The sequence below is a fragment of the Drosophila virilis genome, chromosome X (assembly GCF_030788295.1).
Source record: "Drosophila virilis strain 15010-1051.87 chromosome X, Dvir_AGI_RSII-ME, whole genome shotgun sequence".
In the NCBI taxonomy this organism is placed as follows: Eukaryota; Metazoa; Arthropoda; class Insecta; order Diptera; family Drosophilidae; genus Drosophila; species Drosophila virilis.
Window position 1 is genome coordinate 9,357,352 of NC_091543.1, and position 17,497 is coordinate 9,374,848.

At 46.6% G+C, this 17,497-nt stretch overlaps 2 protein-coding genes across 3 annotated transcripts; both read left to right on the top strand.

The window, feature by feature from the left end:
- Positions 1–390: 390 nt before the first annotated feature.
- sws (patatin like phospholipase domain containing sws) lies at positions 391–13,036 on the top strand. Of its 2 annotated transcripts, none has more exons than XM_015170180.3 (11): positions 391–1,469; positions 3,625–4,356; positions 4,677–5,539; positions 5,877–6,445; positions 6,687–7,105; positions 7,192–7,467; positions 8,031–8,217; positions 10,184–10,300; positions 10,446–10,657; positions 10,833–11,177; positions 11,728–13,036. In XM_015170180.3, exons 1-11 carry the CDS (start codon positions 1,368–1,370, stop codon positions 12,238–12,240), a joined length of 4,335 nt encoding a protein of 1,444 aa, XP_015025666.1. In that variant the 5' UTR covers positions 391–1,367; the 3' UTR covers positions 12,241–13,036. The 2 variants fall into 2 exon arrangements, with proteins under 2 accessions (XP_015025666.1, XP_002057090.2); XM_002057054.4 differs by lacking the exon at positions 10,184–10,300 and adding an exon at positions 9,103–9,219 and having other exon boundaries at positions 392–1,469.
- Positions 13,037–14,858: 1,822 nt separating this feature from the next.
- LOC6633803 (DM7 family protein GM11958) lies at positions 14,859–17,483 on the top strand. The gene is made up of 2 exons (XM_070211175.1): positions 14,859–15,048; positions 15,162–17,483. Exons 1-2 carry the CDS (start codon positions 14,931–14,933, stop codon positions 17,153–17,155), a joined length of 2,112 nt encoding a protein of 703 aa, XP_070067276.1. The 5' UTR covers positions 14,859–14,930; the 3' UTR covers positions 17,156–17,483.
- Positions 17,484–17,497: the final 14 nt, after the last annotated feature.

Genomic DNA, 17,497 nt, shown 5'->3' on the forward strand with positions numbered 1-17,497 from the left:
GCGCGCACACATCGTGTGTGCTTGACTGTAAATAGTTTACAGTTGTTAATCGTTGCATATTTCTTCTTATTTTTTTTTTGTTGCCAGCTTTTTTTGAGCATTGCATGCCTAATGATTTTCTGCAATTTTAAACAAGACAATTATGAGCCGCAAACTATGCTTGGCACGCGGGGCCGCCCAAAAAAAAAACACACACACACAAACACACGCAAAGCAATTAATGATTAGAAAGAAAGAAAGAAACGAAAAACAAAGGCCAAACAGCTGCTGCAGCAACTGTTATTGGTTCGAATCAGTATTGTAACAGAGTTGTCAATAGCTAACAAATTGTCACACCAGTTGGCAGCACTGTCGTTCACAGTGGCCAACAGCTGATGCACAGCAGGCAGTCAAGTTGACAGCTTGGTCACAGAACCGAACCAGAACAACGCGAAACAAAATCGAAACGATATAATGCTCAGTTAATTTAAATTTAAGTACTTTCGAGAGCAACATTTTTTGGAATTGTGTGCGGTGCGGGCAAACGTCGTTATCAACGTTACAACGTTACCTTTCAATACGCGACCGCATTTCACATGCTACGTTTTGGCTAGTTTCATTCAACAAAACAATTCGATTCCGGATAGCCGCCAGCACCCCGCAGCCCGCAGCCCGTAGCCCGTAGCCCGCAAGAGAGCCAAACAAAATTTCGCCCTATTGGACAACAATTTTGTTGTTGCTGTTGTTTTTTTTTTTTGTTTTTTCTTTTGTTCCTGCCTTGCGGAACGTTGAAAAGGCTGTGAAGATGGCGCGTGCATTACAATAAACGCAAAACTAATAACAAAAAGAAAATAAAACAACAAGAAAAACAACAAATTGCACAAGAAACGCTCAAATCAACTGAACTGGGGGGAGGGGTAGTTGGTCGCCTATAGCCGCAGCTAGCCAATACTCAAACCCAAAATACCCAGCATTAAACAAAGCCAAGCAGCAGCGACACACAACAACAACAACAACAACAACAGCAGCAGCAGCAGCAACAAAATAGTTCTTAACAGCCGTCGCTTGTTGTCTCGCTCACTCTCTTGCCTTTGCACGTCTGTGATTTGGCGGGGGTGTTGGGCAGCGCGTGCTCAAACAAAAACAAAAAAACCAAAAACAACAACAACAGCAACTAGAAGAAGAAGAGCCAGAACACCATAACATAACATTTCCGCATTTGAAATATCAACAACAAAAATTCAACATAAAACACGTTTAGGCCGTGGCTGCCACCGTGTGAACAACAACAGCAGCCAGACCACCACCAACAGAGGAGAGCAGCAACAATAACATAGCCAAGGACACGTACTTTAAACGTATGTGCAGCACACACACACGCTCACCAAATGGATGTCCTGGAACTGCTCCGTGCGAGCGCCAACGGCTGTTACAACACATTATTCTCCGATGCCTGGTTTCAATATGTCTCCAAACAAATCGCGACCACGGTAAGTACAAGTACAATATATGCACACACACACACGCACACAGAAAGCACACGTGCACAGTTTGGCTGCTCTTTGTCTTGACGGGGGCTCGTCGTGACTCATGTACAAAGTGCACTGTTAAGTTGCGGGCAGGATAACATGTCAACGGTTGGTGTCTGAGATAAGCGGCGATCGTGCTGTTACTATTGCTGTTGTTGGAATTGTCTTATTTTCGTCTCTCTTACCACACGCGCGCAAGCATACACAAATATATGCATGTTTGTGTTTGCGTGTGTGTGTGAGTGTGCGTTTGGCATTTCGATTTGCGCACACTTCCGTCAACATAAGACGATCGCTCGCTGTGTTTTGATTCGCTGACAAAAGCTGCCAACTTACATAAACATGCTAAGAGAAAATACATACATACATATGTACATATATACACACTGTTACGGTTATTTTGAATTAGTTATCATTTCCCATTTTTCTTCTTCTTCATCTATAAACTTTGAACGTATTTATGTACGTATATCTGTTTTAATCTTAAAAATGTAACAAATGTTCCTAGATATGTGCCCATATGTGTTTTGCATGCATGTATGTATGTATGTGTTATCGTTGGGCATGTTGATAATAGCTTAAGGCCTGACCCCGAAAGCGCATCAGCAGTGCTTAGACCATAACTGATTACGCTGATTAGACAGCCAATGGCAGTTGGCAATGGCAATTGGTTTTAGTTGGGTAAATCAAATGAATCGGCCAAATAGAACAATAACACAGCACGTGCAGCAGTAGCAGCGGCAGCGGCAGCGGCAGCGACGCACCCGCCCCCAAAACACCAAAATCAGTTGGCCATAATTCAATTAACCCCTTGGGGCCAAATCAATTGAAAGCCGTCTTGTGACTTGTTGCCAAGCGTTGATCCAAGACACGAAATAAAAAAAAAAAAACGAGTCAAGGCTGTCCGACTGGCAGTTACTCTATATCCAGCTGTGCTGCATATGTACATATACGCGTGTACATATATTCGACACACTGGAAAGTATACTCTATAAAATGCAGTTATTTTTCTTTAAATAAATGTCTGAACGAGAATTTATCGAAGCGCATATACCCTTTTCTGCCCATTTAATAACAGTTGCAGGGTATTTCACAATTCAGAAATCATCGCAGGTGCGTGCGAATACTAACATGCAAACATGCATACATACATACATACATAGATACATGCATGCACACAGACACACATGCACACGCATGCTTGGTGGATTTATTTTTGTGCCTAGTCATACCTAGAAATCGAAGTAATGTGAAAAATTGTGTTATCGTGACGCCGTTCGACGGCGCAGCAGCGCTGCCAATTAGCTGGAAATGAGACATCGGCAATATCAATCGTTGTTTGTTTTTGTTGTGCTTTATTGCGTGTGCGTTTTCAATTTGAATTTGTTGTGGCGCTACCGTCACTGTTTTGATATTATGTATGCATGTATGTATGTATGTATGTATGTATATTTGCCGCATTCGCTGAAACCTGTTACAGAAATAAACCATAAGCGAATTGCAAGAACAACAAACACAGCAACTGCAGCCGAGCGCTGCAGCGACAGCGAATGTCAAAAACAAAGCGAATGAGAATTCAAATGCGGAAGGGGGCAGCGCGCATAACAACAACAAGTGTTGGCAGCGACGCGTCAACGATTAACATTGCAATATGTATTTTGATTGAGACGCAAATTATTGAGAGCGCAAGAGAGCAAGAGAGCGAGAGCGCACGCATGAGTGTGAGTAAGACTTTTAAGTGTGCCCGCTCACATGCATAAGCATTACAGCTCTTTTTTTATCTTCTATGATGTGCATGAAAAGAGAGAGGCCAAGAGAGAGCGAGAGAGCGCGAGAGGGCAGCAGATGGGCAGATATGTATTTCTAATCAGAGTATTTGAAGTTTGTAATGCAATATGTAACGCATAAAGTAGAGCATCTCTGACGACGGCATTGTCTTGTCTTGTCTTAATTAAGAAAAAATAATGATATCTCGATATCACACTATACAGTTCTATGTGTTCGTGTAAACTGAAGAGTGCAGCAGAGCATTTAGTCGTCGGCATCGCCGAATACACTGTTCTCTTATCGTTGATTTTCCTCACCCATTGTTATCGTTATCGATATTCGCTTGCAGATGTACTGGTACGGCGCTCTGCTTGTTATCGGCGTGCTATTCATCGCCTGGTTCCTGTACTTTAAGCGCCTGGCACGGCTGCGCCTGCGCGATGAGATTGCCCGATCGCTGAGCGCGGTCACGTCATCGGGCGGCGATCATCGCGGCCTGCGTTTCCGGAAGCGGGACAAGATGCTCTTCTATGGCCGCCGGATGCTGCGCAAAATGAAGAACGTCAGCGGCCAGATGTACAGCAGCGGCAAGGGCTATAAGCGTCGTGCGGTGATGCGTTTCGCGCGCCGCATCCTGCAGCTGCAGCGCGAGAATAGGCCGCTGGAAATGAAGACAGTGGAGCCGCCGGCCGAATATCTGGAGGAGACCATCGAGGGCAGCGATCGCGTGCCGCCGGATGCACTCTATATGCTCCAGAGCATACGCATCTTTGGCCATTTCGAGAAGCCCATCTTCCTAAAGCTCTGCAAGCATACACAGCTCCTGCAGCTGATGGCCGGCGATTATCTATTCAAGATCACCGATCCCGATGACAGCGTCTATATTGTCCAATCGGGCATGATCAATGTATACATATGCAATGCCGATGGCAGCACCCTCTCCCTAAAAACGGTGCGCAAGGGTGAATCTGTGACCTCGCTGCTCAGCTTCATCGATGTGCTCTCCGGCAATTCTAGCTACTACAAGACCGTCACGGCCAAGGCCATGGAGAAGTCTGTCGTTATACGTCTGCCCATGCAGGTGAGTTGCCAACTGGCCAGTGTTGCCGGATCAGTGTGACTAACGTATTGATACCCTGTACAAATATTCTGTATTCTTAATGAAATACACTTCAATGGTAACAGGGTGCAAAGGGTAAGAGTAAGAGAGGGGAAAATTTTGAATTTATGGAAGATAGAGAGAACAGGGCTGAATTTCGATATTTATCGATTATCGGAAAACGATGGGAATAATTAGACAAAGAAGATGAATATTTGATGGAATACAGGGTATTTAGGGTAGATATTAAAACGTTCGCCAAATATAAACATACCAATTTTGTTATTGCTGCTAATCCACAGGCCTTCGAGGAGGTGTTCGAGGAGAATCCGGATGTGATGATACGTGTAATACAGGTGATCATGATACGGCTGCAGCGCGTGCTCTTCACGGCGCTGCGCAACTATTTGGGCCTCAATGCGGAGCTCGTACAGAATCATATGCGGACCAAGGGCAGCAGTGTGGTACCAAATGCGGTCGGGGGCGCGGTGCTCGCCCAGGCATCGCAGGCATCCCGTCCGGTGGTACGGGCGCCGACATCGCCGAATTCGCGTTTGTCGCGCGAGGAGCACACACTCTCCGATCCGGATCCGAATCCGAATGCGAACGCCCTGCTCTTTGCCGAGGTGCACGGCGATGCGCCATACATTGATCTCTACCATCATCAGCAGCAGCAGTCGAGCGCCGTCTCCGTTAACCAGGCGGGCACGCGACGCAGCTCGACCACGTACGGACCGAGCGGTGAATCGCCCAATGGCAATGCCAACACTGCGCCCGGCACATCCATCGATCAGCGTCTGGTGCAGTCATCTGCCGTGGACAGTCTGCGCCGTGAGCTGGGCCTCAGCGAGGATGATGCCCAGATCATTGAGCCGTTTGTTGAGGTGCGCGAACTGGAGCCAAATGTCACACTCATCACCGAGGGCAATGCGGAAGATGTTTGCGTCTGGTTTGTAATGACCGGCACATTGGCCGTCTATCAGAGCAATGCGGATGCGACGCGTGCCACCAAACAGGACAGCAAGAACGATGTGCTCATCCATTTTGTGCATCCCGGCGAAATAGTTGGCGGCCTGGCGATGCTCACCGGCGAGGCGAGCGCCTACACGATCCGTGCGCGGAGCAATAGTCGCGTGGCCTACATACGACGCGCCGCCATCTATCAGTGAGTTATTACCCATCCGAATCCCTCTATTTTCCGCCTGTTTGCGTGGTTTCATTAGTGTCATTCAAACCAGCCACGCTTTTTGCATGGAATCCACGCGGCTGGTGAAAATTCAAACTCACTTCTTTACATATTTTCCGCCAATCGGCGTGGATTCCACAAAGCCGGTGAAACATTTACACATAAATAGTTCATGGCTCTTTTTTAAAAGACATAATTGAAAGTTGTAATTTTTTTTTTGAAATCGTGCATATTCAATTTCATTTTCACCTGAAAACGTGGATTTGGCTTTGATTGGATAATTTACTTCAAACACTTACCCGCCATTTTCTTGCAGGATAATGCGTCAGCGTCCCCGCATCGTGCTCGATCTGGGCAATGGGGTGGTGCGTCGCCTGTCGCCGCTGGTGCGTCAATGCGACTATGCGCTGGACTGGATATTTCTGGAGTCGGGACGGGCTGTCTATCGTCAGGACGAGAGCAGCGACAGCACCTATATTGTGCTGAGCGGACGCATGCGTTCGGTTATCACGCATCCGGGCGGCAAAAAGGAGATTATCGGCGAATACGGCAAGGGCGATCTGGTGGGCATTGTCGAAATGATAACGGAAACCTCACGCACCACAACCGTCATGGCCGTGCGTGACTCTGAGCTGGCCAAGCTGCCGGAGGGCCTGTTCAATGCGATCAAATTGCGCTACCCGATTGTGGTCACCAGGCTGATCAGTTTTCTCAGTCATCGTTTTCTTGGCTCGATGCAGACGCGCGGCAGCAATGCGGCCGGCGGGCCCGTTGAGGCAAATCCCGTAACGCACAAATATTCAACAGTTGCCCTCGTGCCCATCACAGACGATGTGCCCCTGACGCCCTTCACTTACGAGCTCTATCATTCGCTCTGTGCCATTGGTAAGTTGCCTCATCGCAGATGATCGCAGAACGATCAAATTTTTCATAATATCGATAAATATCGATCCGGAGGCATATCTCGAAGACTAGAAGCGCTAGATACACCAAATTTGGTATATAGGCTCTCCCATATGATACACAGCCTAGGAATGTTTCACTTTTTGTATGCCTTTCACAAATTCCACTTATGGCTTATATCAGCAACTAGCTATAATCGTTTTCTTCTCTTTTTTTTCTGCAGGTCCTGTGCTGCGTCTGACATCGGAGGTGGTGCGCAAACAGCTGGGCATTAACATATTTGAGGCGGCCAACGAGTACCGCCTGACCTCGTGGCTGGCACAGCAGGAGGATCGCAACATAATCACGCTGTACCAGTGCGACAGCTCGCTGAGTCCTTGGACACAGCGCTGTATGCGACAGGCGGACGTGGTGCTGATTGTGGGCCTCGGTGAGCGATCCCATTTGGTTGGCAAGTTCGAGCGGGAGATTGACAAGCTGGCGATGCGCACACAGAAGGAGCTGGTGCTGCTCTATCCGGAGACCACAAATGCCAAGCCGGCGAACACGCTCAGCTGGCTAAATGCACGTCCCTGGGTCACCAAGCACCATCACGTGCTCTGCGTGAAGCGCATCTTTACGCGCAAGAGCCAGTATCGCATTGTGAGTACGGGAGTGTTAAAACTCTCGGCTAATAATCCCTTCCATTATCCCATTAATCGCTCTCCCAACTCTTTAATTTCGCCCAGAACGATCTCTATAGTCGCGTGCTGCTCTCCGAGCCCAACATGCATTCCGATTTCTCGCGTCTGGCCCGTTGGCTAACTGGCAATTCGATTGGCCTCGTCTTGGGCGGCGGCGGTGCCCGTGGTGCTGCCCACATTGGCATGCTGAAGGCCATCCAGGAGGCGGGCATACCCATTGATATGGTGGGTGGCGTCAGCATTGGCGCCCTCATGGGCGCACTCTGGTGCTCCGAACGTAACATAACCACCGTCACGCAGAAGGCGCGCGAATGGTCCAAAGTATGTTGAGAATGCATTTAATATTTTTACTTAGCATATATATAAGTTAACGAGGGCCCCACGTTGGGCGCCCATCAACTATTCCTGTTCGCGATGCTCCAGATTGCTTTACGGTTTAGATCTGGTTGTCGTCCTCCTTGTTCAGCGAACATTCCGTTTCTCGAGGCGTAAACCAAACAAAGGTGTTCGTTTCACAGTTAGAACCAGTGATTTTTCTTTTTTCCTTTTTAAGTTGAGTGCTTGATTTGTTTACAAGCTTAAAATTTAAAATCAATATACAGCTCAAACCTGTCTATGTTGATTTTATTTTACGCGAATCGAGCACGGGCCGATTCTTACAAAGGATCTGGATGAGCTGCCTAATCCAGTTGGATTTGGGGCACCAGGAAAATGTCACTTCTAGTCGCCTTCGACGACAAACGATGACATGCTGTGGCGCCGTATTCATAATATAATATATAACGTGAAAGGAACGCCTAACCTTAGACAATGGATCCTTTGTGAAATAATTATGGACTCCTCTGATTAATAAAATGAAATTAAACTGTTATTTTTGTTTGCAGAAAATGACAAAATGGTTCCTTCAACTGCTGGACCTCACGTATCCCATAACATCGATGTTCTCTGGCCGTGAGTTCAACAAGACGATACACGACACCTTCGGGGACGTGAGCATCGAGGATCTATGGATACCGTATTTTACGCTCACCACAGACATAACCGCCAGTTGCCATCGCATTCATACAAACGGTGAGTGTCCAATGACTGCGGCTGCGGCTGCTGTTGCCATCTCATTCACTCATGTAGCTGCTCGTCTTTAGATTCGTGCATTCTCTTTAGCATGCATTTGTTTCTCTTACGCTTTGCTATAATCATTTTTGTCAATGTTAAATGCTTTTTTGGTTTTCTTATTTTTTTATTATAACTGTTATACTCGCTTGGTGTTTGATATTTTGATGTAGCTCGTAGGAAGAACACAAACATACACACACACACACACAAACAAACACAAAGGCAAAGACACACACGCATATATGTACACACACAGGCAGTAGTATATGTATGTCTGAACACATATGTTATTAAGAGAGACATTCACGCAACTCCCACTAAAGAGTAACAGACATTTTTGCTCTTTGTGTGACGTCAGCAGCACAGTTGAGTCCATCTCAGTTGTTGTTGCTGTTGTTGTTGTTGTTGTTCTTGTTGCTGTTATCATAAATTCTTTTGCAAAGATGTGAGAGGCGACATGTTCAAACTGGATAAAACGCGTCTTTTTGGTTGTTGTTCTATTTATATTTGTTTTTAACGTAAATATACATATGCATTTGTGCTAAATGATGTTGCATTGTCTTTTGTCAAAAGTGTTGCACTTGCTGCTATTCCCCACTCTGCTGCGTGTCTGTGTCTTAGCTAGAAACTAACCTGCTGACAAAAATACTCAATGAACGATCTCTGATTGGTCAACAATATTCTCTCTCGTTCGCTCACAAAACGCTCAAATTCAAAGCTGTTTCTCTTTCTCTCTATTTCTCTCTTTCTACACACACACACACACACACACATAAACACCCACACACACACACACACACACACACAAACATGCTCGCTCACTTGCCAAATAAACTGTCGCAGGATCTCTGTGGCGTTATGTGCGCTCCTCAATGTCACTCAGCGGCTATATGCCGCCGCTATGCGATCCACAAGATGGACATCTTCTGCTGGATGGCGGCTATGTAAATAATTTGCCAGGTAAATAGCAACTAGCAACTAGCAACTAGCAAATAAAAAAAAAAAAAAAAAAAAAACACCCGATAATCTATTCTTTAAATATAAATTTTCAATTTAGAGCTATTGATGGCACAGAGAGCGCAGAGTGTTGGATAATTTCTTAGCGACTGTATAAACTGTAACTGTTAATTGGTTATTTGCAATGCATTGCATACTTGTTCGCCCAATAGACCCCCCCGCCCCCCTCCCCCGCCCACCCCACACCCATGCAGAGAGTGCGCGCACAGCATAATTTTCGCTCTGCTGGCAATGCTGCCAGCATTGATAAAAGACCCGTGTGGATCGCATTTCTAAAGCGGCCATTTTGATTTTGTTTCTCACGCACACGCACATGCACAAACATGCATACATATGTGCATACATGCATACATGCCTCGACACACGTATGTACAAAGACTTAACTAGTTACATTTAATTGCTCTCTTAAGAACATGAATTGTACATTGAAACATTTGTATATACATACATACATATGTACATATACATATACATATATATTGTTTAGCAGACACATTTAGTTGCTGTTCAATTTTTTTGAGTTGTGTATTTTTGTATTTGTATGTGATTTATTTGTTGTACTTTTAATGCTGTTAAAACATAAAATTTGACATGAATCTTCAATGTAGCCTAGCACAAGAGTAAATATGCATAAACCGTTAATTCGTTTGCGCACACACATACACACAGTTATACACACAGCAACGATGGCAATAAAATTGTGTATTCTTTTTCTCTCTCTTCTCTCTCTCTCTCTCTCTCTTTCCTTCTCTCTTTCTCTCCACATACAAACTATACACAATTATGCACATGTTAATGTGTGGTAATCTCACCTTGTCCACATCCTCACACACACACACACACACACACACATGTATACATACTGTCCATTTTGCGTGTGTGATGATGTGTGTTACCAATTGATCAGGTCATCTGTGGCGTTATTGTCGCGCCAGCATGTCCATTGCCGGCGTCTTTCCCCCCTTCTGTGACTATCGTGACGGGCACCTGCTGCTCGATGGATGCTATACGAACAATGTGCCAGGTAACCATTAACAGTAACAGTAACAGTAACAGTAACAGAATCCAACACTCTGCTTCCACTGGACAATACACTGTTGATAGCTCTGCATAGTTTAACATACTGCTAACATTTATATAACATTTATGTAAAACAAACAACAACATAGCCGATGTTATGCACAATCTGGGCGCCGCTCACATAATTGCCATTGATGTCGGCTCACAGGACGACACGGATCTGACCAACTATGGCGACGATCTGAGCGGCTGGTGGCTGCTTTATAAGAAATGGAATCCGTTCACATCGCCCGTCAAAGTGCCCGATCTGCCGGACATACAATCACGTCTCGCCTACGTGTCCTGTGTTCGCCAGCTGGAGGTGAGTATTTTCGAAACGAAATTTGATCTGAAAAAAAAGAAACGTACACATATTAACAATACGACACAACTTCGTGCCGTATTTTGTATTCGTATATTTGTTTGATATTCTATTTAATCAATAGAAAGAATTCCCCAAAAACTTGCCTGACAAATATATGTTGTCTTTGTTTCAGGAGGTAAAAAACTCAGACTATTGCGAGTATATACGGCCACCCATTGATAAGTACAAGACGCTCGCCTTTGGCAGCTTCGATGAGATACGCGACGTGGGCTATGTCTTTGGCAAGAACTACTTCGATAACATGGCCAAGGCGGGCCGTTTGGGCCGCTTCAATCAGTGGTTCAACAAGGAGCCGCCGAAGCGCGGCAACCACGCCTCCCTCAACGAGTACACGTTCATCGATCTGGCGCAGATCGTCTGCAAGCTGCCGGAGACATATGCCCTAAATACGGCCGATATATTCAGCGAGGATGAGGATTTCGATGGCTACATATCCGAGCCAACAACTCTAAATATGGTACATATTGACTATTAATGCGAGCATACCTCTTATACCCTGCATCGTTTCGTTGCTCTGTCCATTAAGGAGTCTACTTTTGTGGGCCTTATCGATAAGTCCTTTAATATTTCGCAATTCGATGAATATCGATAGGTCCTTTAATCTTTGGCTCTTCGATAAATATCATTTAATCTTTTGCAATTCGATACATATCGATAGGTCCTTTCATCTTTCATAATTCGATAAATATCGATATGTCCTTTCATCTTTCGCAATTCGATAAATATCGATGTTCAGCTTAGGCTTCTGTTCCCATCGTATATTCGATAAATATTGATTTTTGGCTTGAGCTGAAATCGATAAATATCGATGCACCTGAAAAGTTCAAAAGAATCGATTGTGAAAATGATGTTAATGAAAATTTATGCAGAATTAAGAAAATAATTTTTATGGATAATTACCAGCAGAGAGCTGTGCGCACAGGGCATGCACAGGGTATCCGGCTAGTCGGGCACAACCGACTAGAGCACCTTTGGCTTGTACTGAATCATGTTTTGTCTGTGCACAGGATCGACGCCGCATCCAAGTGCCTCGGGCGGGCAACTCGCTATCCTTCTCAGAGACTGAAATGGACTCCGATGTGGAGATCGATCTGGAGCTGGAGCGCAAGGTGGACAAGGCGACGCAATCGACGCCGCCAACGCCAAACAAGCAGCACGCACTGTCGCCGACCTCCAGCCAGACGAACCTGCTGCCATTGCCGCCCAACAGCAAGCCGAAGGAGAAGCAACCCAGCTACGATAAGCTGGACAGGGAGCACAAGCGTCGACAGAAATCCAAGCAGAAACAGCAACAGGAAAGATCATCGATGCAGCAGAGGGACAGCATGGTCACATTGCATCCGGCCACAATGGCCGAGGCGACAACGCAAACAGCGCCGCATTCCAGCGAGGAGGATGAGCTGAACAAGCCGGAGCAGCAGCCGGAACAGAAGCCGGTGCCGGAAACAGAAGAGCAGCAGCAGAAGCAGCAGGATCAGCAGCAGCAGGAGAATTTAACTAAAACTGATACCAAAAACTAGCTATAAATGGAAGGGCGTCTGTCTAAGATAAATATATATACATATATATATATATATTAGCATAGCAGGAGTCGGAGCAGCAGCCGGAACCCGAACTGGAGCTGGAGCTGGAGCGGCTGGAGCAAACGGACCATTCAACTGGCCAACAAAATCTCCATTGATTATGTAGTTAATAATGACAATGAAATCGTTATCGTTTAGTTAAATAAGTGTACATCATATTTAGGCTTAGCTTTAGCTAATCACACACACACACACACACACACACACACACACACACGCACTTGGAATCCCTATCCACACGAAAAGACACCGAATTGCAGCAGCTGCTCTCAACTCCATGTATGTACGCATGCGTGCATGTATGTGTGTCTATGTGTATGCATATATAACTATATATATACAATATATACTATATAACTATATATATATATATATATATATATATTTTTACCGAACCCAAATGATATATACACACACAGACACACACAGACACACAATGATATTTTATATATACGTATATATGCTTCTAGTTGATGTACATATGTCGCATATATATGCACATATACTTATATACATATGTCATCTAACTGCCTCCCCCTCTGCCCCTCGCCAGGCAACCCTTTGCCCAACCTCACACACAACCCACACAGCTCCTTTAGTTTTAATTAAGAAAGATGAAGAAGAGCAGCGACAACAACAGCAAAGAGGAATGCAAGGAGATCGTTTTTTTTTTATGGTCGATTTTTTTTTTAAGCTGAGCAAGCAAATAAATGTCAACAATTCGAAAGTACAATCCATAAAGCGAGTTTTTTGTTCTAGCAATATTTTGTATGACCTTTAGGTTCTATCAATATTTTCAATATTTTCTGGAATATAATGATGCACTTTTTTCCAACAAATTTTAACTGGAAATAATGTTATCACAGGTTTTTCGATTTGGGCTGTGCGTTGCCTGTCAGTCAGTCAATCAGTCAGTCTGTCAGTCAGTCAATCAGTCAGTCTGTCAGTCAGTCAATCAGTTAGACAGTCAATTAGTCAGTCAGTCAGTCAATTATTCAGTCAAGATGTTAGTCAATCAGTCAGTCAGTCAATCAGTTGGTCAGTCGGTCAATCAGTCAGTCAAACAGTTAGTCAGTCAAACAGTTAGTCAAACAGTTAATCAATCAATTAGTCTGTCAGTCAGTCAGTCAGTCAGTCAGCTAGTCAGTCAGCCAATCAGTCAGTCAGTCAATCATTCGCTATTTGTCACGCAATCAACTCTAATGTTCAAATTTCAGGCTCTATTTCGCGGATCCATGTGCTGTACAGCAATGTGTATGTACTGATTGATTGACTGATTGATGATCTACAAACAAGCGACCGCCACAGGAAAGCTGAGCTTTTTATGTGAGTGCGATTGAAGGCAGGCATATTCCACCCGCAAAAAAAACCTGGCCCGGTCTAAACTGTGTAGATATGATAAAACATCGCTTGATTGAGATTGATTGATTGAAAGACTGAAAGAAACCAGAATTGTGGATTTATATATTGAAAGTCGAAATGTTGAGCCTAACATAACACAAATGAAATGAAACGAACGGATGGTCGGGCAACGAAATGTGAGAGACTATAACAATTATTCCACAAGCATGAGCAGCTCGTCGCAGAGCTCGGCAAGGAAGCGTGCGTCGAGCACCTGCTGGGCCACCGACAGCTCCGGCAGCTCCGACAGCTCCGACAGCTCCGGCTGTTCCGACAGCTCCGGCAGCGCCGGCAGCTGCAGCTGTTTGTCCTTGCACGGCGGCGACTCGTGCGGCATGTCCAGCTGTGCGGCTGTCCACAGCTCCTCCAATGGATACGACTCGTAGACGTAAACGAATTCCGAGTCTTCCAGCAGCTGAACAGCTGTCGCCTGGCCCGCCGGCAGGATGTGCGATCTAGCCAATGCTGCCAGTCCGGCTCCGGCCATGAGTCCAACTTCGGCTGCGGCACCAGCTCTGGCTCCGGCTCCAGTTCCGGCTCCGGCTCCGGCTCTGGTGGCCAAAGGATAAATGCTTTTCGATTTGCCAGACGCTGGGCCCGGGCTCCTGTCCGTTGGCATCCGGTATGGCGGCAACGGCAATCGGCTAAACATGGGCCGCATTGTCACCTGCTGTCCGACCACGAGCAGCTCCAGCGGCGCCGCCTTCTGCCGTCTGGCTTTGTTCGGCTGCGTGCGGTGCGTTGACTGCGAGGCCGCAGCAGCTGCTGCTTGGTTGCGTTTAACGTGCACGTTAACGTTGACGTTGACGTTAATGGACGGCCGTTTGGCAATGTCATGGCACGGTTCGTTTGGCCGAGCAGTATTTTTTTTTGCTGCGACAGTGCTGCCAGATCGCCGCTGACGGCCAGTGCTGCCCATGCTGTTGCTCAATCTCTGCTCCATCTCTGTGCGCCGTCCAAATTGAATGTTATTTTATCTGCCGTTAAAATTGTTTGGTATTTCAATAAGTTTGCTATCTGCCTTTTTGAATTGTTCCAATACCAGAATTTTGCTGCTAATTGAAAGCAAACGCAATGCAACGCAAGCAATGCGATAGTTGGCCAGTTAACGTTAAGCTTTAAATTTGCCAAAAACAATCGAATAGCCTGGCAGCACTCGACAGTGTGTCAATTCTCCGTGTCGCGCTGCCAGTTGGCAAAATATCGCCAACTGTCAATTGTTAACCATGATCAAAGTGAATCAATTTGTGCAGCTCAATAAGAATATGAATGTCTCCACGGCTGCAGCTGCGCAGGAGTCCAACTGCAATAAGGCCGTGCTGTTGGGCATTGCGACGGGTCCAGGCAAGCGCGAAAAGCCAAATAGCCTAAAAATTTGCAACAATTCTAACCTCACTTTTCACGTCTCTTTTTTTTTTTTTTTTTTTTGTTGTTTTTATTGCCCCTCTTATAAGCAGGCAAAAAGAAGGATAAAAAGTGCCGCAATGCTGTGCCCGAATACGTGACCAACAGGAAGCCGCGCTATTTGCCAAATTTAAGCGAACTGGTCTTCAACAAGGGCTACATCGACGTGGACTCGTTTGTGCTGTGCACGCTGTCGCCGGAGGAGCATGGCCATGATGCCGCGGCCGCGACTCAATTGCAGGAGGTGCACTGCATCGTGTTCGAGTTGCCGCGTAATCTGTTTCCACGGCACTCGCCGCTCAATAAGATCACGTATTTGCCGCCGCAGCTGCTGCCGGGCGACTTCGATGCCGGCGGCGTCTTTCCGCCGGGTGTCCTCGCCCACAAATACTATCCGCAGGGACTGCTGCAGCCGCATCATTGCGGACCCACACCTGCGCTGTTTGTGGGACGTCGTCGCGTCGAGCGGCACAGTCTGCACAAGAGCCTGCCGTACACGTGCGCCGCCTACGTGGGCATGCCGCTGTCCCAGATCCCGGTGCCGGTGCCGGTGCCGGTGCCCAACTGTGGCCACAACAACAACAACAACAGCAACAACAACAACAGCAGCAGCAGCAACAACAGCAACAGCAACAGCAATGCCCAGTTGCATCCTGATCTCAGTGTCGGCTACATTATTGCGCATGCCGATTCGCTGGCCAAGGTGGATCGCTTTGCCCATCAGCAGACCCAATATCGGATATATGTGCCCGATCTGAGCACGGTTCCGATGATGGTGCACTTCAAGACGAAGCTCTGCATGACGGTGCTCTCGGATGTGGTGCATCCGCACGAGTCTGAGGTGGCGTTTGCCGTTATGCGCGAGAAGGCGACCAAATTTAAGCTGCCGCAGGAGTACTTCTCCATGGCCACCAGCTCGATTAAACGTGCTCCGGTATTCTTGCCGCAGCGCTTCCTGCCGCCCGGCTTCGAGGCGGGCTGTGTCTTTGGGCCCGGCACCTTGCCGGAGAGCCTGTTTGAGGGTCTGCTAAAGGATGCGCCGCCCCAGATGCAGCGCAACGTGGCCATTATGCCGCCAGTATTCATTGGCATGTGGAAGGAGCAGGTGACGCCGTCGGTGTTCATCTTTCCGCAGCAGAGTTTTATGGTGAACATGGCACCAGCTTCAGCTACACCAATCCAAGCGCCGCCAGCTCAGTTGTCTGTGCTCGACGAGATCAAGATGGCGCGCAGGGAGCTGAAGCCGTTGCCCAAGCTTTTTGAGCTCGAGCAGAAGCTCAATTTCCCTGAAAGTCAAATGCAAAAGCGGCAAAGGGATGGAAAACAGACAGACGAAGAGGAGGAAGAGGAGGATGACGAGGAGGAGGAGGATCTGGACGATGAACTTGAGGAGGAGGAACACGAGGAAGAGGATGAGGAGGAGGATGAGGAGGGCGAGGAGGAAGAGGAGGAAGAGGAGGAGGAGGAGGAGACTGAGGACGACGGGGAGGAGGAGTTTGAATTTGAGGAAGAATACTTAGAAGAGTCCTTGGAAGAACTAGAAGAGGAAGAACCGACACAGCACAATCAGCCATCCGACGACAACGAAGACGACCGTTCGACAACGCCATTCTACGAGGATTACGGAGAGGAAGATCGCGATACAACGCCATTCGACGGCTGCGCCGAGGAGATCGGCCCCAGGGCATTGGAAAAACCATTGGACGAGCCAATGAAAGGCCGCAGCAATATGGGTCTGTGGTTCTTCACACTGACCGGCCAGCCGGAGGACATTGTCGATATGCTCAAGAAACTGGAAAACGCCGGCGTCAAGCTGGCCTCCAACTATGTGAATCAGAATGTTATACGCCGTGCCCAGGTGCAATGGCTCGATCTGATGCTGCGCCGCGACGAGATACGCGCCCAAATGACATCGACGGGCATGCCGCGCGCCCGCAAACCGAATCCAAGTCCGATGCCAAGCCCAACGAATCCGAGCCAGGAACGCTTCGCGGAGCGCAAGAGGCGCGGCAAGAAGTGCGCCGAATGCGGTTTGCATTGTAATTAGATTCAAGAATCGCGCCTTGCTGCACACGATTATCGATACATATCGAATTTATACACACACACACACACACATACACATATCGCGCGATCGTGCCTTGCCAAAAATAAATATATATATATATATATGTACACATACATAGTTATTTATTTATATTGTTCCTATAGAGAAACTCAAAATATTTATATATTTATATAATAAATTAAAAAAAAAAAAAATAGTACAAAAAGAAAAAATGTTGCGAAAAAGTATTGGAGCTTTCTTTTTGCTTTTCTAGGTATACGTATACGTAATATTAGTGCGTGCAATTGCAATAATTTCGATGCCTCCTCAAACATCTATATA